At 39.6% G+C, this 27654-nt stretch overlaps 1 protein-coding gene across 2 annotated transcripts in view; it reads right to left on the bottom strand.

Moving 5' to 3' along the window:
- Nucleotides 1–27654, bottom strand: part of GRID2 (glutamate ionotropic receptor delta type subunit 2) — a 743870-nt gene that overhangs the window by 311423 nt on the left and 404793 nt on the right. The window contains exon 3 of one of the 2 annotated variants that reach the window (XM_050895938.1): nucleotides 994–1278. The exons of the other annotated variant lie outside the window; for it this stretch is intronic. Within the exon in view, the coding sequence (XP_050751895.1) occupies nucleotides 994–1278 (285 nt within the window). The remainder of the gene's footprint in view (nucleotides 1–993; nucleotides 1279–27654) is intronic. 2 annotated transcript variants of the gene reach the window in all.

Below are 27654 nucleotides of genomic sequence, written 5' to 3'. Positions count from 1 at the left end.
TTCTATCATTCTAATTTAAGAATTTATTATGTAGCCAGGGAACAAAAATCAATAACACCTGACCTGAGTGAACCAGATATTATGCACAGCAAATCGCTGAAGTGAGCATTTTTCCATAACTTAAAGATTTAACTTTGAAAATAAGTTTTAAAATGTTCACCCAAACCAGTCATGATTACTTATGAATAATGGATGCATCTGAAGAAAATAGGTCTGGTTTCAAAGCAATTTTCCATAGAAAAAAGACCATAAAATTAGTTAGATAATGCACCTATACTAGAGAAATCTGTCCAGCTCTCCTCTCAGCTATAGAAAATATCTGTACTGAACTTGGCTGAGTCACCGAGCTGGATGGCGCAGTCTTGTGATGCCGCTGTCTGTGTCGCACTTACTCTATCACACAACAACCATCAATTCAGCACCTTTCAGAAACACTGAATGAACTCAAAAAAGAAGGAACATTGTCTTCTCCAGGCCCTCCTCCTCAAGTTCTTCACTCTACAGAAGTTGTCTCTACAAGTTTTACATTTATGAATAGCAGCTCATTCTTGCCAAGGCCTCTGACCTACATTCACTACTGCTTCAGCTTCTGGCCATCAAATATATCGCAACGGGAGAGATTCACCATGCAATAAACAATTCTACAGAATGTAAAATCTTACATGTTGGCTCTTGAATTGTCATCTTATATTTCTACAGTCCGAAAAACAAAAGAGCTTGCTAAAATCTTTTATGCTTCATAAACACTGGCAGAATAGAAAGCCAGATAAGTTCTCCATTTATCAGCTAACTCTAACAAAGAAATTATCAAATAAACCTGTAAACGTTGATGGATTTTAGAAATAGATTTCTCTGAGGTGCTGTGAAATGCTGACAGAACCATAAATGTTCACAAGCAAAACATAATCTATTGGAAGACTATAAAGATGCAATGTGACTGCTTTCAACAGAATTATGGATTTGCAAAAATCACCCTGCTAAGTAAATACTTACCATAGTCATTATCATAAAAAATAATGAATTTCTGCCAGGCATATTCTGTGACCACCCTCAAGATGACATCATTTAAGTAGACAGGGGGGCGGACGGAGAGCGTGTAGTCATCGTTGCGGTTGCTCCTGGTGAGCCCGCAGCCGCTTCTTGGCGTTCCTGCCGTTGAGCGCTGGATGAAGAGGTGAGGGATGTGCATGGCATCTGCCAGTGACTGCAGGGATCCTGCTGACGTGCAGCCAATGGAGCTGACAAGGGCCAGGATACCTTGGTTCATCAGGTCACAGGCTGTAAGAAAACACAGCGATATTCGAGGTGAGAGTCATTCAGTGCACAGGGCCTATTTTGCTGTTGAAACACAGACACTGGGAATTGAAACACAACAGGTTCAATCAAGTGAAACATGGATAAAATTTTGCACATTGAGTAATTCAGACCTAAAATTCATTAAAATCACGAGGCTTCTCTATTCATTTTCAGCTGTCTTGTGGTGCAAGCTGGAAGACTGCCCTGTCCACCTTGCCCGGAAATGAATTATCCCTTGAAAACGAGACCCACCCCTGGGTCTTCTGAGGAACATTAAGAACTGATTCCAGCTACTGAATTAACATGACCGCCCAAGGATATACGTATTCTTCAAAGTCTAGCACAACAGCTCCATGAATAGGATCTTTGCATTATACAGAGAAGAATTGAAGAAATAACAGCTGAGGCTTGCTGTCAACTTTTGAAGACAACTGAATATGATTATGTACTTTAACTTGTCCAAGCAAAAACTGAGTTGCTTTTGGGTTTTAAGAGATATATGCAATAATCCTATGTAACTTAAAAAAACAAACCCAAAAAACTAGTCTTATAAGTAGCAAAACGTTTTCAAAATTCAGTGAACAGTTTATATACATTTACCCTCCACACTTCTGTAAGAAAGGCATGCAGTTGTTTATGCAAAAAATAACAACTTTTAGCTAATAGTCCTGTTAATGAGGGCTGAGTTACAGCAGACAGTCTGAAGTACAATACCAATGACATCCACATTAATACCAAAGGTGTTTATCATGATTAATGTTAATGCAATCAATAAATATTAAAAGAATTAATAATTATTAGGTCTGTAATTTTGAAGGATACCCTGTGAAATAAAGCAGAGTCAAGTGTTTATATTGGGTTTCTAACAGACTAGAGAGCTTGAATGAAGAAAGAACACAGGCTTGCAGCATAATTCCCCAGAGCACACCCAAGGCTAAATTTTGAAATACTCAATTTGCCACTGGCAAAGCTACAAGTGCAGTTAACTTACGTTTACACGTGTAAACTAGGTAATGGGATAGTAAAGAGTAATATGTATTTACATATCAATACCTAATACTAAACTGTACAATTACTTATTTTGCAGGAATATTCTGTGCACACAACAGGTGTAGGCAAAACCAAGAAACCCACATGTCAGAATATATTCCCCTAGAAATATGAAAACATATTTTAGCGCCAGACCTGTTATCTCATATCATATGGCTCCTGCTCACAGTGAGTAATGTTTTACTTTGCAAACACTTATTGATCTCAGTGGGAATATTTACAGTGTGAGGAATGGAGTTCCACATTCAGGCTTACGTGGAGATTGACTTTGTAGCCAAAGGACAGCACCGGAGGTCATGAATTCAGAGAATCACCTTCTCCTAAAGCCAGTGCATTATTCTTGTTAAGATACAGAGATCTGGAACATGCCATGGTGGATTCCCAGGGCATACTGATGCTGCTGAGGCTCCGTCTGATGGGAACACTTCTGAATTCCTTCAAGCAGATAAATATGGCAGGACGAGTGTTCCCACAGACAGGTTTTAAAGTGTTTTGGCTTAAGATAAAGTATTCCCTCTGTATATGCTCTGAACATAGCTCAGCTTTTGGGCCAGCTTCTGGGCTTCAGGTTAAAGGTAATACATTTTCATTAACCACAACTGTCCTTTTTCAGAAAAGTACCAAATATCATTGGCAATTGGACAAAAAAAATTATCAGTATCTCACAAGTTTCTAATATTCAGAACATTTCAAACCAATCTTATTAGCTATTAATCTTTTATGCTGCTTGTTACATTCTTCGTCATCACTTTCAACAAAGATAAAAGGCTTTTCAAGTTATCTTTTTAGGGAGATGCTGAATTCTCTTTCCTGATATGGTTCTCCTGTACCAAGTACTGCAATATCTAGGTTGCATATCCCAGTGAGAATGCTACTGCTTGAGAAACAAACTATTTTTATTGATATAATGATCTATCCATCAATAAATACCTGTGGCTATCTATAAGTCAATAGGTATCTTTATAGCTAGATATCGATAGATGAATAAAAGTGATGTTAGATTTTGCAAAAGCTTGCTTTTAATTCAACGAAAATTTAAGTCTACATGGTCCTGATGCCACCTGTTCAAATAGAACATGTAGTGTGATCCTCCAGTCTCTCAAAAATAACTTTTAAAAATATAGCAGAGTCGAACTGCATTACAAAAATTGCTTGAAAACGTCTAAATTTCCAGGCACACTTTCAGACTGAGAATAACCAGTACACTCCCTGTAATGCTATGAAGTGGGAAACATGCTTTTTGTGAAAATTGTTATTGAAACATGAAGGGGAAGAAAACAGCACGGAACATTTAGCTCCACAGGGCTGAATGCCAATACTGGCAAACAAACTGAATAAAGGATTAAAATCTTCTCTCTTGACACTGCACCACATTTGTTACAATAGCCTCAGGACTGAAGTTACCCATGTGGCTCTTTCTTCCATGATACGCTTATGAGAATCGTGTGTGCTGGACTGGGGCAATATGCACTTAATTATGCTCGCAAATAGACCTTATTCCTGTACACTTAGAGACTATTTAACACACAGAGAGTTAGCTGCTGGAGAAAGGGCTGTTATCTCAGAGGCAGGCTTTTCTAGAAAATGAGTGCATGAGTTGCAGAGTTTGCCTCTGACTCAGTCTGACTGGATTATTCTTTGAACAGAAATATAATTTCTACAATATATACACATACAAAGTAAAGCTTAGATGATATGTCAAACTATCATGTACAATATTCATATATTCCTTAGCCAAGCAGAACTTCTGTTGGCTCCAGCAGAAGAGTTGATTGGTAAAAAGCATAAAACTGAGGTCTACATGTTTTCTTAACTCTTTTTTCGCCTCACAAACAAAAGCTCTATTAAATCCTTTTCCCAGTGATCTAAATCTTTCAATTGTATCTTATCAATTCACTAAAAGCTCTAGTTCAAACATATTTGAAATCCTGGTTGCATTCCCTTCTTGAGCCTGAAATATCCAAGTTATATTTTGTCCCATCTGCATTAAAAAATCCACACACTCACACACACACACGCATATATATATATATATAAAAGGACTTAAACGCTATCTTGCCATTCAAAACTCTGTTGCAATTTAATTTACTGCAACCTCCTTAGACATTGTATTTCCAAGCTGGTATTTAGTCTACTGCCAATATGATCAAGGAATATTAGTTTGCCGTCAACTAGAGAAAGAAAAATATTGCTGTGTCTTAAGTTCTCAGTCAGGACAGCAGAAATGTCAAATCAAATGGACTTGTAGACAGCTCCATTGCAAGTTTAACAAAGAAGGAACAGAAAATTAGTAATAGTGTTTATAAAACACTACTGTTCCATACCATGAATTATGTTTCAACATAAGTTGTCCAGACATTAATTCACCCTCCTAACTACCAGATAGCAGATGCTATTAAAAACTGGATCTTCACCAGCTAAAAGAATAAAACTAATCACAGAATTTTACACATTGCGTAGAGAGAATATCAAGAATGTCTATAAAATAATTTAAAATGTTTCTTCATTGTAGATATACATAACATGTATAGCACACAGCATGTATAGCACACACTGGCATGCACCCAGCATTACATTTAACTCTTCAGCTTATCTTGTCTTTCTCAAAATGCAAAGTTACTGAATTTTCAACACTGATGGGCCGTTCACCATTAACAAAAAAGCTATCTTTTAGACTAAAATATCTTCTAAGTTAGTTTGGCACGGCATCTAAAGAAAATAAAAAACCTAATTTTGTGTTCAGTATGCTATTTTTTAAAATAAAGAGCATAGCCAATGCAATTTGAAATAAATAATTTACATCTAGGCTATCAGCTTGTATAAGCACTTCCAGCAAAGCAGAATTTAAATGGCTGTGGTTACAAATGTGTCCTTAAAATGTGTTCTCTGTGAAATGGAAACAATGGTAGGTCCTTAAATAACTACTAGTTGCTGTAATTTAGAAAAAAAAAAAATCCATAAATAAGAGCAAGTTTAAAAACAGATGCAGGAATAAAAAAGGAGCACCAAAAAAAAAGACTACCGAGATTTAACTATTGCTACGAATGTGAGCATTTTCTTTCTTATTTCTCCCTTTTTCTTCCTGATAATAAATCATAACAAATCACCCTCATACACCACAAACTGAGGCGGCAAATTGAAAAAAATTAATATAAGATCTCCAGAGACTTCAGTAACAGCGTAATTTTGCTCCCATTTAAATTGCTGGTTAAACAAAGTCAGGCCAACTCTTAACATAATTTTTTTTGAAAATGCTAAATACTGTGCATAAAGAGGGGGTAGTATCCCTTTAAATAATCAGAAATGTATTCTGGAGTCCTTTCATCTTCTATAATTTAGAAACTACCAGGCTCCTTCCAGAACCATAGTGTTGTTTGACCGAGTATATACTGGGTGAACAGAAATTAGATCTAAACCCTGTTCCCAGAGTACTGGTCCCATGGGCCTGACTTGGACAACCCAATGTCATTCCTGTGGACCTCCTTTTCAAAGCTGGCATCATTTCAGTCTCACTGCTCCTGGATGTTTTCCACGTATTACCCACATAGATTAGTCCCTCAAAGCTATTTAGCTGAATGTGAAGCTGGGGAAAAAAACTCTCTTCACCGATATATCTGTTTTGGGATGGAGAGTGAGGGGTTATAAACAGTTTTTTCCCTGTGCATCTGCTCTGTATTTTGGAAGTGCTCCAAGGACTCTGAAACCAGGAGGGCTCCATACAATTGGGCCAAATTAACTTTCCCTTGATTTCTGCAGAAGGTGAGTACAGCCTTTCCACAGAAACATTTTTTATCTTCTTACTCTCTTTTGGGGCTGGTACGATTCACCACCAGATGGATTACAGGTTCCCTGGAAGGATACTCAGATTCATTCCCCATTCCAACAAAATAGCCAGGAACCTATAATCCGGTCAGAGGTCAAGGAGAAAAATGTAGTCCGTAAGAACCTCAATTTTTCCCCATACATTAGCCATGAAGAGAGTATTTACAAATTTATTAATGCACTTTGGAAATTCATCATCCTTTCCATCACCCTATTTGTACTAATCCACATCCAAATCAGGATAAACAGCTGATTCAAGGGGCAAAATACAACATCAGGCGACTTGGGCACCTATAAATGGATATTAGGCAACAAGAACTTCTATGTAGCATTGAAAATATAAGCTATTATTTCTTGTTTACTTTGAGAATAATATGCTGCTGGCTGCTCCTCAAATCCTTTCTTAGTTTCAGGATGCTGATGAAGACTGAGGGACCCTAGCATGCAAATTCCTTGTTGCAAAGGGTAAGGAATAAGGTTAAAGTCTGTATTTCTTTCACCGAGATGTTCTGCTCCCTCATCAAGTGGCCGTGCTAACCACAAAGCAATTTTTTTTGTCTTTGTTACCTTTAAACAACAGTCCCAACACATTCATGAATTCGTTGTAGAAAGACAATATATTCACATGAAAAAAGCCATGAACACCTACAAGAAGTTTAAACAGATAAACTACAGGTCTTTTTGTTTGGTGTTCATAATCTCAGATGCAAGAAGTAAGGATAAAATGTGATTATGAGACCAATGTTCAAGTGAGCCCGGCCTCAAATTTTCAATAAATCTTTTTAGTCACTTTTGGATAGCAATTCTGTTCTTGCAAATTATTTTTTCCTTCATAACACAATGGTTCATCCCAGACTTAGAACTGAATTATTTTGAGATGAGTGACAGCACATTTTTAATATATCCTGAAAACTATTCAGAAGGAAATAAGGGTAAGACGGAGGGGAAAAAAAAAATTGACTGGATTTTAAAGAATATTCTCTGCAGTGCAGATAACAGAGTCTATCCTGTTCCTTTTTTTGATAAGGTTATAGAAAGCCATTTCATTTACATCTTCTCTGTAAATATTAGCCAATCTCCCCCTTCACTACATTATACACAACGTGGACTGCTAACAGTATTTTAAATTCACTTGTAATTAACCTTTAAGGGATTTTAGTTTGTCCTGACTGTAAAACAAACTTGTGTTTGCGTCTTAACAGCTGTGCTTCCTAAGCCTTGGGATTTCTTTGTTTGGGAAAAATAATCCAAACTTCAGATATCTAAGAGTAAAAAATATTACCAGAAAACACATTTATATCTTTGTTGCACAAAACACCACAACCACTTTTGGATGTTTTTGTTGAAAAGCATTTTGGAAGAGTCTTTTCTGGGTCAGATTTCTTCCTATATACAGGCTTTGCCAATTATGGTAACATTAAATCCATCACATCAAAATTTAATAATTCATCTGAGCCTTGAAAAAATAAACTGGAAGTCTCACAAGTTTGGAGGGAGGCAAGATTTATACACAAAAGGTATTTTGACACCATCTCTTGCAGGATGCAATGGGAGAGCTTGAAAGAAGCACAGCTTGCAAAGGCTACCAAACGGAAAGCTTCGCAAGTTCTCTTTTTGGACAAAAGTCCAGATTTTTTTTTTTTTCTGCAAGCCAACCTGCAGCATTTCTGTTCAATTCTACAGAGGCACACAGAGGGCACGTGTCTTGTCAGATTACCACCCTAGACAGAGAAACAGTAGTACAGCTTCTTATATTTTTCAAATTTGGTTTCACCTGGTATTCAACAATTGCACCCAGGCTTTGTCTCAGAGGAGTGATGGCTTCTAGCCCTTCAAGAAGCCTGAACAACTTTGAAAAACGTTAACACACCCTCCCCAACATTTTAAAGAAGTTACACAGCCAAAAATCTTCATCTGAAGAATGGCTTTAGCTGCCATCTCCTCTAGCATGTGAACATGAGTGTACTCTGAAAAAAGTGCCACAGCTTTTCAGGGTGCCTATGGCTGAGAGGTAAAAAGAGGCTGTAGTGCTGACCGACTGTCGTGGTTTAACCCCAGTCAGAAGCCAAGCACCACACAGCCGCTCCCTCACTCCCTGTCCCCCTCCCCTTTCCCTCCTCGCTCCCCCCATCCCCCAGTGGGATGGGGAGGAGGATCAGGAAAGAAGGCAGAACTCGTGGGTTGAGATAAGAACAGTTTAATAACTAACGTAAAAACATAATACTAACAATAATAATAATGAAATGTAATAATAATACTAATACTAATAATAGTAATGAAAAGGAATATAACAAAAAAAAGGGGGGGGGGAGGGGGGGGGAAAAAAAACCAAACCAGTGATGCACAATGCAATTGCTCACCACCCACTGACCGATGCCAGAGCCGCGATCCACCCCTCCTGGCCAACTCCCCCCTGTTTAGATCCTGGGCATGACGTTCCATGGTATGGAATACCCTTTTGGCTAGTTTGGGTCAGCTGCCCCGGCTATGCTCCATCCCAGCTTTTTGCACACCTGCTTGCTGGCAGAGCACGGGAAACTGAAAAGTCCTTGGCTTAAGATAAGCGCTACTTAGCAACAACTAAAACATCAGTGTGTTATCAACATCATTCTCACACTAAATCCAAAAGACAGCACTGTACCAGCTACTAAGAAGAGAGTTAACTCTGTCCCAGCCGAAACCAGGACACCAACCTGGAGAGAGGAGACTATGCCAGCCAGCACTGTTGTAGAAAGGTTCGATACAAGTGCTAATGGGTGAAGAGGGGCAGGGAAAGAAGGAGGTTAAATCAATTAAAGCCAGGCAGTGACATTCCTTGGAGAAAAGGCTAAATATGCATCACAAAATTGACCTCTAGGATTCTGGCATCCCAACAGGGATGTCTATCTGCAAAGCTAGTGTAACCCATTGGAAAATAAGGAATGCAAGGAAATCCAGGCCTAGATTCCAAGAATGAATCCAAAATGTTCCTTTTTTGTGCTGATCCCTCACTGACACAAGCCAAATCTCATCTACTGCCAGCATCCTTGCTCAAAGTGTTGCATGAGCAACTTCCATTCATCCATTCAGCAAAACGAAAACTTTTCATTTCGTGTGTAACCATTGGTAGATTACACTTGATTATCTATTTAATGATGAAGCATATACTACTTCAGTATACTGTGCAACTTCCTCCATCCCTTACTTTGTTCATCTTCATCTTTGCACTGTTGCTGAATCTTTTAATTTCCCTAACCAGCACTGTTTGAGAAGTTATTAAGCAGCACATAGCGTCTGATACCCTTTTTAATAGCTAGCTTGCCTGCTGCAGAGCACACAATTGCTGCATAGCAGCAATTATATGGAAACAAAAAGGCTGAGTCTTAAAGCAGCTTAATATAAAATTAAAGACAATTTTATCAAAAGATAACATCCTGATAAAATCATGGGAATTTACTCTAGTTCTGTGTTCTCTGAAAGTCTGTGTGGAAGTGTTGGGGAAAAAACGTCAACAACAAAACCTGTTTAAACCTTGAGCATCAACAATTCTCATTTTATGGACTTGCTCAAAACAAGCCAGGGCAACATTCTTGTTAAGAGAATAAAACACTGAACTTGATGCCATTTGACAAAAATTACACTTTCCTTGCCACCTATCAGTCAGATTGTCAGGCAATTTTCCCTTCCAGCCTTTCTATCTCGGATCTAACTTTACGTTCCTATCTGCTTTTTCTTCCCCTGAGCATTGCAGAACATTGGCTTTCAACCTCCCATTGCCAGGCAAAGCAACTTGCTCTCCCTCTTCATGTTTCCTCCTCCATCTCTTTTTCAAAATTTTTTTCTCCACTTACTTCACCCCATCTCCTCCAATGTAAAGAAACAACGAGATCTAGAGGACTTGGTACCAGACTGAGAATCTGAAGGCTCATATTCTGGTCCCACCTCTGCCATTACTTTGTTGTGTGACTAATTTTGGATGAGTAATCTGATTTCTCTTATGCTTTGGTGATTATGATACTTTGACACCTTTGTAAAACACTTTTGCATGATCTAAATACAAAGGATTACATTTGTGTTCCCCCTCAACCATTTTTTTCAAGGTTAGAAGGTCCATTTCTCATTGCCAGAAGTTCCTTTACATCCCCTCTCTTTTCTGAATGCTCATGTTTCATAGCTCCCCTTTCTTGCCCAAACTATTAGTATGGAGACAACAGGCTCTGCTGGAGAGATGCAGTGTGAAGCACAATACCACAACCTAGTCCAGGGCAGACAAAAGAACACACAGCTGGTAGCATTAGTTTAATTGGAAGCCCTACAATGGAAAGAGCTGCCTGTGCTGCCCTGGATGAGCTTGGCATTCACCCAAGCATAGATATTACTGAACAATACTGCTCAAAATAAGACCATCCCCCAAAGGAAAAGAAATCTGTGAAGAGCAATCTGGGAGAGCTTTCTTTCCTACAGTGCAAACAGCAAACATTCAGGGAAAGTTCTGCTAAGGGGACAGTAGAGCAACTTTTTTTTGTTTTTTATGTGGCATTGTAGAGAGAGAAAAGTATTTTCATAAGCCAAAAAAAGGCACACATTTAGGTTTTTATTTTAAACAAAAAAGAAAGAAAAAAGAGGCAATTCTACTAGACAAGTCAATCGAACAGAGCAATTTGAAGAGCAAACAATACTAAGGCCAGATCTTGCATTTGCCATGAAAGAGGGAAACAGACTCTACATCAAGATAAAGGAGCTTTGTATGAGAATAAAAAGAAAGCAAAGAAGACAGCACATCAGTTGCAAAAAATACGCGGGTGTGAAAAAACTGAGAATTCTGTAGGAGTTCAGAACATCAGTTCCATTAGCAACTCAAGAAAACCTTAGACGAGTCAAAACAACTATCACCATTATTATTTGCTAAGAATAGACATTGCACTTATTTTGCTGACTGACACACAGAATAACAATCATAAGAATAAAAATATCAACTACCTTTTATAGAACACTTTTATTTGTAGCTCTGAAAATGCTTTGCAAAGAAGCTCAGCATCTTCATCTCTATTTCACAGAAGAAAAAAAAACAGATGTGCCAAGGGGAATTACTTGCCCAAGGTCAGAAAGCAAAGCAAGGAAATTGTTTTCCATGCCAAGCTAAAACATGCACAAAGACTGAAAACAAAGTCTTTTGTTGCAGCTTTTCATTGTTTGTTTTGTGCATTAGTGTGCCATTGAAAGCGTTTTATGTTCTGAGCCCAATATAACCAAGCTTTATGAAAAGGAAAGATTTGAAAGGCAAGGCGATGTGGCCTACAACAGTGGGATTAAGCAACAAAGAGTTCCAGATGCGTAGCGACCCCAGAGCAAGAGCACTGTTGATTATGAGGGATGGGGGGCATGTGCCACAATATTGAGACACAGGCATGTATGTAATGGGGAGTGAATGAGGTAAATAAGAGCAGAGCTGTAGGTGGGAGACAAAGTCTTGGCGGATAACACAAAATGCCAGCAGACATGGGGAATGTATTATAAGTAGAAGTATTCAATAAAGGAGTAATCATTTCACAAGGAAAATTACAGATACAGTGTTCAACTGAAGGGAAATCGTAAAGTATTGAGGTAAGAGGGGGGAAAAAAACCCATGCATGGAAAATTCAACTCCTGGGAAATAAACACTCATGATCAGGCATTTTGGAGAAAGGCATATACTTGTATCAGACTGGGTTTCTGGTACCAGTGACAGAGGAATCCAGCATCTCAGCTCATATTAATTGCGAACATCCTCAACATGGTTACATATCCGACATGCAGCGTGATTCGTCCTAACAACCTCAGATAAGCTACATATTCACTAACAACCACATAAGATGGTGAAACTCAGAAGAACACATTTAAAAAGAGTTGAGGGTGCAATGCTTATATGGTGAATATATGAATTCAGAAATGTTAAAACAGTACTAGTGGAAGGCATGGGGATAGCAAAAAAGAGAACCCATAGGTTTTTGCAAGGAACAACAATAAAGGAACATGAAGAGTAAAGGGATGTAATCACAGCTTTGAGGTCATAGAGAAGCATGTTAAATGTTAGCTGGTAAGTGATGAGGCAGTGAGATTTGCAGCTGGGAAGTAATAAATCCATTGAGACATCAAGGAGGAGGATGCAGGTTGCTGCAATGTGGGAGTAATGGAAGAGAGCAGAAGATACAGCAAGGAGGCCAGTGACAGTGATACTGTAACAGCTGAAGTGGTAGACAGCCAATGCATTGACAAATGTGTCAGTTAAAAGGGCATTGAGGAAAAATCAACTTGGTGCATGTTATAGACAAAGCAGCAGCAGGGCTTGGCAGCAGCCTCAGTATGCGAAGAGAAAGAGAGAGAAGACAAAATGTGCCTAAGTCTGAGAGTCTATTTTTGCTCTCTTACTCCAGGAATAATAATGGTGCAGTGTTCCTTTGGTGCCAGTTGCAACCTTTTACTGAAATTGCTTTGACTTTAACGGTTGCAAGAGATGCCAGGAAAAGAAGGTAATGCAGCTTTTCTTTTCCCTTGACTTTTTCCAATGTCACAGAAAAAGAAATTTGGATAGGTCTGAAATGGAAAATATACATTTTCAATAAGGAGCATTTGGGTAACACTAAATACTTAACCTTAATTCGAAGCAGCAGGTGTTCTAAACCATGCACACGATGGTAAAACAGGATTGCCAGGAGATTTAAAACCCATCTCTGACAATGAAGAGACGTGTCCAACAAAAGACACACCCAACCAACTATCAGAAATCAATTGACACAAATCCTATTTGGAATCAGAGGCAAAGCTTCCCTTTGCCTGTAAGTAGCATATTAGAACTGTATCTCTCCCTGACAAACACAAAACCATGTGGGGAGGAAAAAACAAGCGGTCTCAGCTTCCAAGACTGGAGCAGAAGTAGTTTTCCACAGCCTGTATAGCACAAGGCAGCAGTGCCACGTGCAGGAATACCACATGGAGTGAAGCAGTTGAACTGCTGAGTCTACTCAGCAACTACTCACAAAATGGAAGTTACAGTTTTCTTCCTAGCTCTCTTAAAACTTTTAATTGTTATTGGATCTAAGCACCACTGCTCACTGTGTTACTTCAGATACCAGCAACTTTATTTCTTCATTGCAGTCTTCAGTCCTGTGGGTGAAGCATTTCATGTAGTGACTGGCATGATTTTCTCCCCTTTCTCCACCTCTTTCATGCAACGTGCTGCCAAAATAACTCCGTACAACAAGAGTATTGACTCCACTACAGGATTCTGCCTTCTTGGCACATTTACTAATTTTGCATTGGTATCACCTCACGAGTTTCAAGTGAGTTAGTCTGTCACTACCAGATGTGAATGACAGGGGAACCAGGCTTATTGTGTATATCGAGAGCTCCTGGTTGTGGATTGCAAATAGTGTCATTCCCTTCAGCTTGCTTTTTCTATGCAACATCACAGGGGAGGCACAAAACTCAGGGATGTTTGCTTCAGATGTCAAATGCCTCTGGGGCATTACACCTGCGTGTTTAGCTCCAGTAGAGTTCTGCACCCATGTGGAAGAAAGGACCCACCATCATTTAGCTTGCATAGCTTGCAGGGATGCCCTGAAACTGGCACTAAACCAGCGTACTGCATACCACTGTCTGATCTGCAGTACTACAGATATTATGCTGTGGGAGAGCAAAGAGGCAAAAAAGAGAAAAGGACTGACATAAACAGTATTCTTTTCATTCAGGCATGTCCATACTTTATGAAAGCAAGGAAGTATATTTATTCCCATTTTACCACAATATCTGAAGTATATAACAGATTAAGCAGCACATCTGAAAAGCTGGACTTACAAAACACAAGTCTGTTTTTCTGCCCAGTACTTAAGTAAGCAGTAAAAGGCTGGTCCATATATATATGTAAGTGGCACTCTAAATGCCTAAGTCTGCTGTTTGAATCCTGCGTGCACAATAGAAAAAATGCTGAAGTTTCAAAACTGTTTCTTTAGGACTGAGTAAAGCACAATTTTCTTAGTAACGTGAGTACTGCCAAGGGCGTTGTAGTAATGCCTACATGGTCTTTCCGCCATTAGGCTGGTCTGATCAAAGAACAGACATTGCCTACCTTTCCCACTGCATCTCATTAGTGTGCTGCAAGAGGCGTTCCACAGAAAAAAGGAAGAAGGTCAGTTTTCAGAAATTTAATTACAGCTGACTAGCTGCCAAGAGTAAATAATTTCAAAATGCATTGTAATGCATGAGTTTGCATAATTCTAGTACATTATTCCATTGTCTATAAGTCCGTTTCTGCAGAACTTGTATAAGGAGGTTTAAGCTTAGCAAATAGCCCTGATCTCATTTCACTAGTTTTGAAAGGTGTGAAGTTTTCTGACTTTTCCAAGAGTTATGCCTGATCTTCTCCTATGAATTAGTGAGGAGAGAGCCAAGTCCGCCTTGCCATTTCTCAAGTTCCATACAATCAGTTATTCTCATTTGTTAGCAGGGGAATTTCAGACTGCTATATACTAAGGCACTGTTAGTTAGCCTGTATTTTTCTCTTGTTCTCACCCCCTTGCTGCTTTTGATACCAGCTTATTTTTAAGAGGAATGTAGTTGATACACCAGAAATTTTTTTTAGGAATTAGATGCAAGCATTTTCTTAATTGGTATGTCTGCAGCACCCATACACACAAATATGTATGTATACACAGAAAATATCACATGACTGTCTCCAATTTCTCCTTGTGCACAGCAATATTCTGGGACAAGCTGCATGGGCCAAACGCAAAACCAAGAGAAAAAGACAGGCTTCAACTTTAAGAACATAGTCTCCATCATTTATGGAAGCTGCCTGCATTTCTAAGCCTCTAAGCCTTATGTCTGTGGTTGGCCACAGAAAAAGTCTAAGGTCAGTGCTTTGTAAAGCTTCAATTAACATAGGTGCATATTTAGTATTAGTGCAAGAGATGACCCAAAATCCAGTGATTTTGTCCCCACAATAGAAAATGAAAGCCTTTTCTAGCCTGAAATTGACATTTGAATTAATGCAGCTTTCATTCCTTGTTATTTTGTATGAAGGCAGATGAGCAATGTCAAATAGCATGGAATAAGATGATTTGCACAGAAGTTTGAAACACATATAAGGACTGTCAAATTACCACACTTCCCAAAGTAAGAAATAAAAGGGGAGACAGAGCAGACAGAAAAAAACCACAAAACCAAATCCTCTTATTCTCAGTGTCAGTGCCATTTCTAGAGTCAAAACCAAACAGTGTTAAAATCCAGGGACGTTTAAATAAAGAATGGCAAAGAGTAAGCCTAGTATCTTCATGCATCTCTAAGATTTGCAAACAACAGAAACTGGTAGAGTATTTAAAACAGAAAAAAAACCCCAAACAAACAAAAAACCCACCCAGCCCTGTTCTCAGTCTCTATCTACTTAAACAAGGACATGGTCCTGGAAATGCAGTAAAAAGCCCTGCTTAGAGCAATTTTCCCACTAAGTTAACAGCCTCAACGGTTTCTTCCAGTAAGAAATGCTTTTTTTCCTATCACCTCATATTTTTTGGACTGCTTGGTGCCAATCGGCACTTAACGCATCCCAAGATTCTGAGGTTTTGGTGGCAATCTAAAATTGTGATTGCAACTCCATTAAATGCCTTGGGAATGCCTCCTAGGTCTGGCATCACCAACATGCCTTATCTCAACTCCATCCCGAGAGGCCTTTTTTCCCCAAGACTTCCTTTCTCTTCAAAGGAGATGCAGGTATAGAGCCTTGAAGAGACCTACATGAAATGCTTCATCCTAGTACCCATTTTTGACAAAATGGATACCTACCGTTCCCAGTGGAGCAAACCGCAGCCCCAGTTTCACGATGTAACTTGTGTGTTAAGCTCACTTTTGATGTTTGGCATAAAGACAATTAGCTATATAGGTATTCCTCTATCTACACCATGATTTGCAGTAAAGTCCCCTATGTGAACTTCCACAGAGGAGCCTGGGAGCTCCGTTCCCTTGTATTTCCACGTGCAGATTCTTGGGAAGGTCTCCAAGTCTGCCATCAAAAGCCAGATTTGCAGATTTCACTGTAGAACAACAATGAAATGTACCATAAAAGCTCTTATGAGGTGGGAGGAAGTTTCAGAGGGCTGCAGACCTCAAGCCATCCTCACACATCACCTTTTCTAGGATCTGATTCAGCTGTTTCTCAAAAACAACAAACATGCTGTTCAGGTCATGGTTTGTTCTGAGATACAATCCCCAATCGACCATATCCTACTGCCTTGTAATCACGTGTATACTGAGATGTCACTGTATCGCATATTTCTATCAGCTAAAGGACAGCTTTCTTCACATGCAAATTTTTTATACCTGGGAGTATAACACAAATAGAAACTCCTCTGGCTGCAGAATATGTAAACTGCCCACTGCCTTCGGTTATTGTCTTTTTGCTGTTAATAGGAGCTGGCACAGGCTTAGGGATTCACACTAGCACATCCTGTTGCAGAGCTAGGGACTACTGTTATTTGTAAAGCATCTTCTTTCACGAAGGAAGATTATAGCACATAATGCTGTTTCAGCCGACTGATACCATTGTTTTATTTTTAATAGATACAACTGCAAAGGGAGTTGTTAACAGTACTGTTGTTACGAAAAATAGATTAGACAAAACAGTATGCTTTATAGAGAACGCTGCTCATATGAAGAATGATAAAATTAGTAGAGCAACTGTTTTAAAATACAGGCTATGAACACTTTCCTGCAGCTGAAATAAAGAGGATTAGCAATTCTGTGAATCTGAAACCTGACCATTTCAAGTGAGGGGATTTTTAAATAGCACGTCCTTATGATGTTAAGTAAGCCTGGACAAACTAGATCAGGGAAACCTTTATATAAAGACAGACAGCCTGGCATTGGGGACACAGACATCTGTGAGAGAGAAGGAGGAACTGCTGGCTGGCAAAGATCGCCTTTTGTCCGACTTTGCCATTAGTTACAGACAACCATGCTTCTTTCCACATTCATTTAAAACACCAGCCAAGGGGCACTCCACCTTTCTAGATTTTATTGTTTTCACCCCATAACTTCCATCTACAATACCACTTGGTTTTCCAAGCTGGTATGAACAGGAAGGGGTCATTGCCAGATATACTATAAATTATGGCAATTTAAACAAACTAAAGGCCAGGTCTTACAAATTGAACTAAGCTAGCACATACCCAAAGCAATCTAAATTACAGGGAAAAAAAATTCCAACCAGTCCAATGCAGGCACACTGTAGTATTATGTTTACTTTTTATGCCATGCATTTACTCCATAATATAACATTAAAAGAAGGACTATTATAGTTCATAACTGCATTATGAATTTTACCAATTCAGGTCAATCAGTACAGATGTATTTAAGGCTATATGACAGAAAGTGGAATTGAAAGTAAAGCCTTGACTTCATCTTTTCGGGAAATCTATCACTACTACTAGAGTTGTTCCAGGCAGGATGGGTGAAACCCCAAGCACAGACAGGCTGCTGCAGGATTTTAGCTATCGTGTTACAGACACAGTGTTTTAGAACACTTAAGACAGGACCTCTGCATAACTCTTACCAGCAGTTGTCTCTGCAAGCAAAGGTCACCAGTTTTTCATTCAGAAGGCTGCTGATGCCTTCAAATTCCAGAATTAAATTGGTTCACCTGAATCTGGGCTCATAAACCCTTCTCTTTACCCACTTGCTCTGCCACAGTGCTAAATTACTTTTCCCTTATGTGATACAGCCCTTGCAACCCAAACATAAATATTCATTGAGGGCCTGCAGTACTGGGAAAATTTTTTCATTGATTATAAGCTTGCTGGAAAACACCATTTTTGTTGCCCTGCTTCCTTGGAGAGACTTACCACTTGTGAGTAATGTCTACACACATAATCAACACAAGTGATTAAAGCGATCATTCAGGATGTGGAGGATTTAGACCCAGTTTTCTTCTTTACTTAACAACACCACCTCGTGTGTCCCAGTCCAAGGGAGCCTGTTACTACTCGGACAGGAATATACTGGGTGCTGAAGCCCCAGACTGCCCCTCTGACCATTTCACTTTGCATAGGCTGTCAAACATGTAATGGAACAAGGACTGTAACACAGGGGTCCAGCAGCCTGCTCTTCCCCCATCATACACTCCGTCCTTATAGTACAGTGATTATGAGAGATACAAGTTGAAATCTTTTGTGGCAGAAAAGAATTTGTGCCTCCTATATCGTGACTGTGTGCACGAATCTCTCAGCTGTCATGTAAAAGAAGAAAATCTCCTCCCTTAGGAATTCTGTGAATATAGACTCTCACTTCCCTTGCTGCTTCTTGCAAAACTTCAGACAAACTATTTTGCTTTGGGTAGAGCAGATACTTCTTGTCTACTGGAATAAAGTTTTTTCATATTTTATTCTTCTAATCTCTTCCTTTCAGCAGCCAAACCAAGAAGTCTAATTGCACACAGACAGGAAGTCCCACATCATCCAAGCTGTCTTTAGTAGACTGCTGAGAAGGTATATGGAACACATATCCAGCAAGCATCTTAAACAAACAGAATTACAATTGCCTCGTTCCTCTCAAAGAAAAATAATACAGCACTCAAGTGAGATAGGGTAAATGCACATTGCTACCATTGTAATTCATGTATTTAATCTTACCCTGTTGTGACCTGTGAGAACAGTAAGGTAACATCCCCTTTATTGCAGATGGTCACAGAGCATTTGACAAATGAAAACTTTACACTCCATCCTGTTACCCAAAACACACTCTCTATGCCATAGTCTTGTAATCTTCTTTTCCAATGTAAATGAGATGTCCCTCTGAAATCCATGCACAAAAAAACCTGATATAGAATCTTCAAATCCAGCAGTATAAAGAATCCTGTAGTGATACTTTACATAGATTTTGAAAGACAAATGTGTATTATTTAATTTAATTTAGGGTAGACGACATTGTAAAATCAAAATAAGTATACAACAGGATTTGATGTTTCCTCCTTACTTACTACACACAGGCCATTTCAGGTTGCTGAGTCATTGGATAGGATCTAAGCCACCAGATCATCCTTAGAACATCACATTTAATTAAAACTTTCTTGTCTCCTTACTCCTTTGTCAATCCTCTTTCATCAAATGCAAGCCTGGACATCGAACCTCAGAACGGCATCTTTCTTTGCTGCTGCCAAAACTAACCCTGGCACAAGGGATATGTATGTTTCTACATGGCTCAGGTGTGTCCCTAGCCTCAATGTACTTATAAAAAAGCTTACAAAAAGACGCAGCAAAATAATCTTGATTTATTTTTTTTTAATGATTCCTTAAACGATTGCAAGGTACTGCCACACTTATTGCTTCATAGCATCTCTCTCAAGGACTTGTAAAGAGAATGTTGTTAGAGATCCACGCATCTAAACAACTTCAGGAGGTTGAGAGAAACATAGATAAGAAAAAAGTGGAGCAGGGACGAAAATGTTTATTTTTTTTTCACTCCCTTTGGCATTTGTAGAGAGGCTTTGGAGGAATCAATATTCTCAGATTTATAAGAAAAGCAAGCAGGGGCCCCCAAATTTCATGGCCTTTACAGAAGCAGACTTCCTGTTAGCTCCACCAAAGAAATGTCAGATCACAATGACAGCCCACATCAGCAGCTACCCGAGAGCCATCACATTGACTAAATAGCCTGGAAATGGGGAACTGCGTGAGTCATCAGCTGGAAAGTGCTAAGAAGCTGTTCAAAAAACCACCAAATCCAAAACACGTATGCTAGGTACTGTGTTGTTTTTAGCCAGAAGTGAACATAGAAATAGGTCTTCTAGTTATAAATTATTTTTGGTGCTACAGAGAAGTGATGCGCAAAGGTGATCTCACTAGGTAACAGCCCTCTGCAGAGCAAACAGAGACAGTAACTACTCTTGCTAGCTCACTGGCTGTGGGGTGATTGGCCATGATGTGCCAAGTCCAACTTCAGGAGCAAAATCTTCTCTGTGGGAAACAGTGACTAATGTTTGACCACAAGCACTATGGTAGCATTATCATAGAGAAAGCAAACAGCAGATATATTGCATCCCTTCAAAAAGAACTCAGAAAGCTGCACTGATTTTTAGCTTATTTAACAGAAAGAGAGGAAAAAAGAAACTGAGAAAAAAAATCCACGTAAATGCATATTAGTTACGAATGCTCTATTGGCTCATCTGGGCAAAACCCACAAAAATAGCAACTTGTGAGAATGGTTATTGGCCTGAGTGCAGGCCAATCAATCCGTTATAATTTAAGTGCAAGCTGCTCTGATAAAAGCATTAGTTTCCTACTATATTGCATTTGCCAGTTTAAGGGGGTGGGGGGGGAAGATGTTGGAGCCAGCGATCTCTAGGACTGGGGCTCACCAATGACTTGCAGATGTTAGAGAGAACCTTGTTCATCAGATGCAATGATTTGTCAAAATGTCCCATATTTACAGCACATGAGAAATGTTCACTTTTCAGAATAACTGATTTCCTAGGAGTAGGGGCATCTAGATTATATATTCTCAGAACATCTAGGATGGAAGAAATTAAATTAAAAAAACTGTTGCCAAGCCAACACATACTAACTCTCATCAGAATGCAATTTTCAAACAGCACACCACACCCACCATGATGTGAAATATGTAATAGATTCCTTGCCAGAATGACAAATATTTTTCTTTTAAAAACAGAATTTGGGGATGGGGGGGGGAGTTGAGAGGAATATAACCAAGTAAACATACATATTATCCAAAAACTTCACTAAAATCAAAGTACAGAAAGAAACATCCACATGCCCAGAAGAATATGGCAGTATACCCTGCATTCATTAACAGCCAGCTTATGGCTTGCCAACTACCTGAACTTTTTCCAAATGCTTTAGCTAGCTCAAATTTGACTGCAGTCCATTTTGGCCACAAATTTAAAAATATGTCCTTCCATTCATGTATATTGCAACCATTTTGTGAGTGCTAAAGCTAGGCATTACAATTACAACATGCATTACTCAAGCATTTATGTGCTCTATTTGGTTATATTTATCACATTCATGCGTGCAAGCGTACATCTCAAATCATTCAGACCACATCAATTTCAATTCATTTAAAGCATAGAAAACCGCTATGTTCGCTTCAGAAATTAATACATCTAAGAGATTCCTTACTCAGGAATGGGAAACATTTCTTTAAACGCCTTAGTTCTAAGGCAATCTGTGTTTATTCTTTAGCTTAACTGGCAGTCACATTAGTTTAGTACGTGAAAGTTGTTTTCGACAATCACACCACTTCACGGACGGTACTAATCTAGGGTCATTTTCCTGTACAACTTTGATGTAGGAGGGAAATACAGGGAAAAACTCAGATTATTTTCATGAGACTATTTCATACTCTATGGAAACTTGTACAGCTGAACTGAACTTGTTTTCTTGACATGGCAGTTTCCCAGTATACTTCCTATACTGAAAAATGACAGTAAACTAAAAAGATACCACCAGAAAGATATTTGTTGGCTTTTTAACACCTGAGAACTTCTTACAAAATTTTTTTTTTTTTGCACTGATGAAAGTTACATTGCCAGGATCTACCACTCCGCACGATTTGTGTAGCACGGGGGGGGAACTGTATATAAAAATACATACCTAGTCCCATTATTTACTTTAGCAACTATAACACAGAAAATAGTCTTGAATATTTGCTTGTTTGTCAGTATCCTCTGATGAATGTGAAGAACAACTAATACTGTCATTATAAGTGCAAAACACTGTATTTTCAGGGTGGCCTGTTATAATTCTCCAACAGCATGCTATCTCCATCAGCAATACCAATATTGCATCTTGCATTTCTGTGTCTGCATGTGGGTACACACATGCAGTTACCTCCCCCATCTTTTGTCAAACCTGTGATTCTCCTGCGGAATTATTTTCTACTTCTTTAAAATAGCAAGGTTGTATTGGAACAGTTTTCCAATAATGTAACTGCTTTAATATTCTTGGCATAATCTTCTAAAAAAAAAAACCTAACCCAAACACAACAACAAATGAAATTACATTTGCTAACGGGTGCATGTCACAAGGCGCTGGCAGCAGGTGGCTGCAGGGTGGCCCCTGTGAGGAGAGGCTGGGGCTGCCCTGGGCTGGACACAGCCGGTTCCAGCCGGCTCCAGCTGACCCACCGTAGGGCACAGCTGAGCCCCTCAGCCAAGATGGTAGCGCCTCAGGGAAAGTGTATTTAAGAAAGGGCAGAAAACACAGGAGAGAGGAAGAGGGAACATGGAGAGGGGCAGAGGGCGATGAAAACAGCAGAGAAGACCAAGGTTGGTGCAAGAGGAGGAGAAGGTTCTCCATGGCAAAGCAGACATTCCTGAGGGACTGTGGCCCATGCATCCACACAAGATGAACACCTGATACCTGAAGGGATGGGACTGGGGAGACAATGGTCACTGCTCTGGGTATATTGGTAGCCTGCTTCCTTGTAGCATCAGATTTACCACAGCACAGTAGCAGTAAACATTCATTTTCATCATGTGTATTGTTACGAATCTCACTTAAACATGATTCTGACATTTTCTAGTAGAAATCCTCAGCTCTTCACAGATCTCTTCCACATCAGTAATGAGCTTCAGCAGTGACAAATTATACCCTCTGTGGTTTTTTCTCACTCATCTTCTCAATATCTATTTTCTTCAGTATTCCCTGCTGAGTACCCTTTAAAAGTTTGAATCATCTTTTGACATAACAGACAGGCTAGTGGTTCAATAAAAAAATATTAAATCTTGCAGGATCAAAACTCCAAATACTACTGGAGGAGGGAAAGAGGCATTCAATAGGTGGGATGTCTATGCCAAATCAAGTCACCTTAGCTGAAAAGTTCGCATAGTTTGTTGTTGAAGACAGAGGCTGATTCAAACCTTAAACAATTTTTAAAAGAAAGTATTGCTAGAGATGAACCATTTTACTTTAGAACTGTCTGTTAAAAGACATAAATGTCTCCCAATAGAAAGCTATATATTTTGTTTTGCTCTGTTCAGTCCTTATATGTACCTCTTTTCAGGTATGAGGATTTAATATTAGGAACCTGTTTTTCATATTTTTACACCTCTCATTCTAACAGCTAATATCAAAGTGCATCACTTTTAATTTTGAAACATGATAGCAATTGCAAAGTTTCCAAAAACTCTGTAGAACTAATTTTGTGTATATTCATCTAGAGATTAGATACTTACATATGTTTATTTCTGTTAGCCTATGTCTCCTTTGCCATACATCATTCCAAAGAGTATTTCCACCAGCTGGCAAATAAGCTTAAAAATTCGCTGCTATGTACAAGACACGAAGAATACCTGTTAACCATGATCACTTAACCAAACAGCCACAACTCTTTTCACCCAGACGAAACTTGCTATCTAAAATCAGTTCCTCCTTTTAACAGATAGTGCCTACCAAATACAGAGCAGGCTAGAAATACAGACAAGACTGTAAACAGTATCCACAGTCAAATTCCTCTCAACTTGGGGCAAAATATGGATACAAAGGCCCCATTTTCCCTTCTTCTGTGTGAATATTTGCAGGCTGCCTCACTGCCTGACCACCTAATTCTCCATATGTATTTGATTCAGAAAGAGAAATGTCCTACTTCCCTGGTGTCACTACAGTTTGGTCCATGGCACACACAGCCATGACAATAACTGCAATCTGGAAAGTATTTGGCTAGAGACAGACTTGACAGACAAAAGCAGATAGCAACAGAAATCAGACAATAAGGCTGTTTCGAGTCAAGTTTCTTTATCTGGACATGACAAATCCCGTACCAATTCAGTAATAATAAATATATTAACTAGCTGTATTATTACATATTATTGCAACATTTTACAATTGTTTAACTTGGTGTTATTAATGATATCATACAAACATATCCATTGCCATGAAAAACAGTTTTTCATGACTGGGCTGCAGCACTTCTCCACAGAGAAAACTTAGTTCTACTGAAGGTAATGGCTAAACTCTCCTCCTTCGGAAATCCTATTCCTATCAACAACCTCCCTTTTCTTGAAAAGCAAGGGACTGTTTGCTTACTGTCAGACTCTTATAGTTTTATAGTATTAGAAGGAATGTAAAAAAGTTCACAATCACCTACTCCAAAGTATACCTGAAATGCCAAATTCTGCTTTTTGTTTCAATGACATCAGAAATTTGGCTGAGTTGCACATCAATTATTAAAGGTAGAAGAGGAGACTTTTGTAAACTGCCATTGCTTCTGAATTTCAGTGGTAGCCTCTCCCTCTTTACATGGGTGTAATAAATGCATATGTATTATACACGCACACAAACATGTAGCATACACTTGACATGTATTTATTATGTAGAAGTCTCTGATGATTGATAAAAATAATGCAAGACACAACAAAACAGACTAAAAAGTCAGGGTGACACACATTATCAGAGCAGCCTTATGAAAAGAGGATTCAGGTCTGAAAAACCCAAGATGTTCTAACATAATGTAAATCCTACAAAACTTAAACACAGTTTTAGATTGAACTTTTTATACTGAAGCACAGTAGCCCTCCCTATAATGAAGAAATCTTCTACTTTTTACATGCTATAAAGCTATGAAATATAAGAAGTTCATGGTGATACTAGCAATCCTTCCAATACCTCTGGAAACAGTAATTCACCCATTAAATAAAAATTTCTAAAATTTTACCATGATTTTCCATCTCTGTTTCTTTCCCTCCCCCTCCGTCTACTTTTTTAATTAAAGCTTCTGAGGAGCACTGATTGAAAGGTCTTTTATCCTCTTATTGCTTTTTTAATTCTTTACCTCAGTCCTTTTATACTCCTCCTTAATCATGAATGCAAATAAAATTCAAAGTGTAATCAGCAGCTGCCTAAGGAGAGCACTGAGCTCTGTTGCCATGGGAACAGTCAAGTCAGTCCTTGACCAGAGGAAGAATCACACCTACCTTCTTGCCGTATTCCCTTCACCATCCCTCATCACCTTGAGTTTCAAACCACACATGCTTCCGTGGAACATGCGGTATCTAACAACAAATATTTGCCACTGATCTAATGACAAATGATAACCAACATGAAGGTCTTTTATATACAAAATCAATCACCAGCAGCAGTGGCTTGTGCGCTGGTCCTCCACATTGAGCATCATCCTAGGGCTCATGGGTACGGGGTAAGGGTCCTGGTTGCCCAGAGGTGACCACTCACCCAGACTCTGTATCTCTACAAACAGCACTTCCTCAATCAGAAGCGCTACATCTTTTTCACTTCAACGTCTAGAGAAATTACATTATTGCCTTCCTATTAAATGTCTCTAGAAAGGTCTGATTGGCCTGTTAAAACAAACTTAAAGGTCCCAAGACAGAAGAATTTTCAGATATGAACAGGAAAATTCACATGAACTCATGACTCCTTTTCTGTTCTATCTATTTGTCAAAGTATATCATCAATACATCAACAGTGCCCATCATGTTTTAGGTGCAGCTAGCAACTCACAGTGCTGCCGAAGTTACAGAGCACTAGATTTTAGTCCAGTTATTAACAGGAGATGAAACTAGACAGACGTTCCTGCAACATTATAATGCAAATGTTTTCAATTCAAGAGAGATGCTTCCAACTACCTTTATCTTGGTGTTACTCTATAGAGAAAAAGGAACAAAGTATAACAAAACTGCACAGCCAGGGCCATAGCGCTGTTCCCCCCAGGTCTAATGGTGCCCTCAAGAGGTGGGTTGACCCTGGCTGGATGCCAGGTGCCTATCAAAGCCACTCTATCACTCCTCTCTTCAGCTGGACAGGGGAGAGAAAACATAATGAAAGGCTCATGGGTCGAGATAAGGACAGGGAGATCACTTCACCAGTTACCTTCATGGGCAAAACAGACTCAACTTGGGGAAAAATTAGTTTAATTTATTACTAGTCAAAACGGAGCAGGATAATGAGAAATAAAACCAAATCTTAAAACACCTTCCCCCCACCCCTCCCTTCTTCCCGGGCTTAACTTTACTCCTGAATTCTCTACCTCCTCCCCCCTGAGCGGCACAGGGGGTGGGGAATGAGGGTTTGGGTCAGTTCATCACATGTTGTTTCTGCCACTCCTTCCTCCTCAGGGGGAGGACTTCTCACACTCTTCCCCTGCTCCAGCGTGGGGTCCCTCCCACAGGAGATAGTCCTTCACGAACTTCTCCAACATGAGTCCTTTCCACAGGCTGCAGTTCTTCACGAACTGCTCCAGCATGGGTCCCTTCCATGGGTTGCAGTCCTTCAGGAACAGACTGCTCCAGCGTGGGTCCCCCACAGGGTCACAAGCCCTGCCAGCAAACCTGCTTCAGCGTGGGCTCCTCTCTCCATGGGGCCACAGGTCCTGCCAGGGGCCTGCTCCAGCGTGGGCTTCCCATGGGGTCACAGCTTCCTTTGGGCATCCACCTGCTCCAGCGTGGGGTCCTCCACAGGCTGCAGGTGGATATCTGCTCCACCGTGGACCTCCATGGGCTGCAGGGCGACAGCCTGCCTCACCATGGTCTTCACCACAGGCTGCAGGGGAATCTCTGCTCCGGCGCCTGGAGCACCTCCTCCCCCTCCTTCTTCACTGACCTTGGTGTCTGCGGAATTGTTTCTCTCACATATTCTCACTCCTCTTGCCAGCTGCAATTGCTGCCCCACAGTAACTTTTCCCCTTCTTAAATATGTTATCACAGAGGTGCTACCACCATCGCTGATGGGCTCGGCCTTGGCCAGTGGCGGGTCTGTCTTGGAGCCAGCTGGCATTGGCTCTATCAGACATGAGGGAAGCTTCTAGCAGCTTCTTACAGAAGCCACCCCTGTAGCCCCCCACTACCAAAACCTTGCCGTGCAAACCCAATATACCTCAACACCTAGATCTCTGGCTTAGTGGCTCTTTCTTACTAAAGAGTGCCACAGCCCTCAGTGGTGCTGGCACACTACAGGAAAAGTAATATATTCAAATAAACACACATTATATCAACTATTTATATGATTTTCAGGACAATTTTTCTAACATCCTGCACTTCCACCTGCTCACTGCTTTGCTGAGGTTCTTGCCATACTTTTGTACTTAGCATACTTTGTCAGTGTAAATAGCTTAGCCCACTGTTTCCAAAAAAGGGGGAAAAAATGACATTGAATTGTTTCTGAAAATCCCCAAACAGAGCTGGTTAAGATCACCTTTAGATAAACTACAAAAGATCTGAAGAAGTGGAAGTATCTGATAATGATGGAGAGTTTTGTCGTATTTCTACATGCTTCACCACAGCTGGAGCTTTTGCCTAGCATTTGATAAATGACTAACTCTTCTGTTGTTTTTTTGTTAGTGCACTGGGACTCAATAAATTGTAAATATGCTTGAGTCATTCAGCACTAATTGAACTTTTCAATAAATAAATAAGAAACCCTGTAACCTCACAAACTCAGACAGAATCCTCAGAGGACAGCCATTGTCCTGACTGAGGCAACTGGATATTTAAAGCACTTACATACATACATA

The sequence above is a fragment of the Gymnogyps californianus genome, chromosome 4 (genome assembly GCF_018139145.2).
Source record: "Gymnogyps californianus isolate 813 chromosome 4, ASM1813914v2, whole genome shotgun sequence".
NCBI classification, from domain to species: Eukaryota; Metazoa; Chordata; class Aves; order Accipitriformes; family Cathartidae; genus Gymnogyps; species Gymnogyps californianus.
The sequence above is the reverse complement of the archived record's forward strand: the minus strand, read 5'-3'. Positions and strand labels throughout refer to the sequence as shown.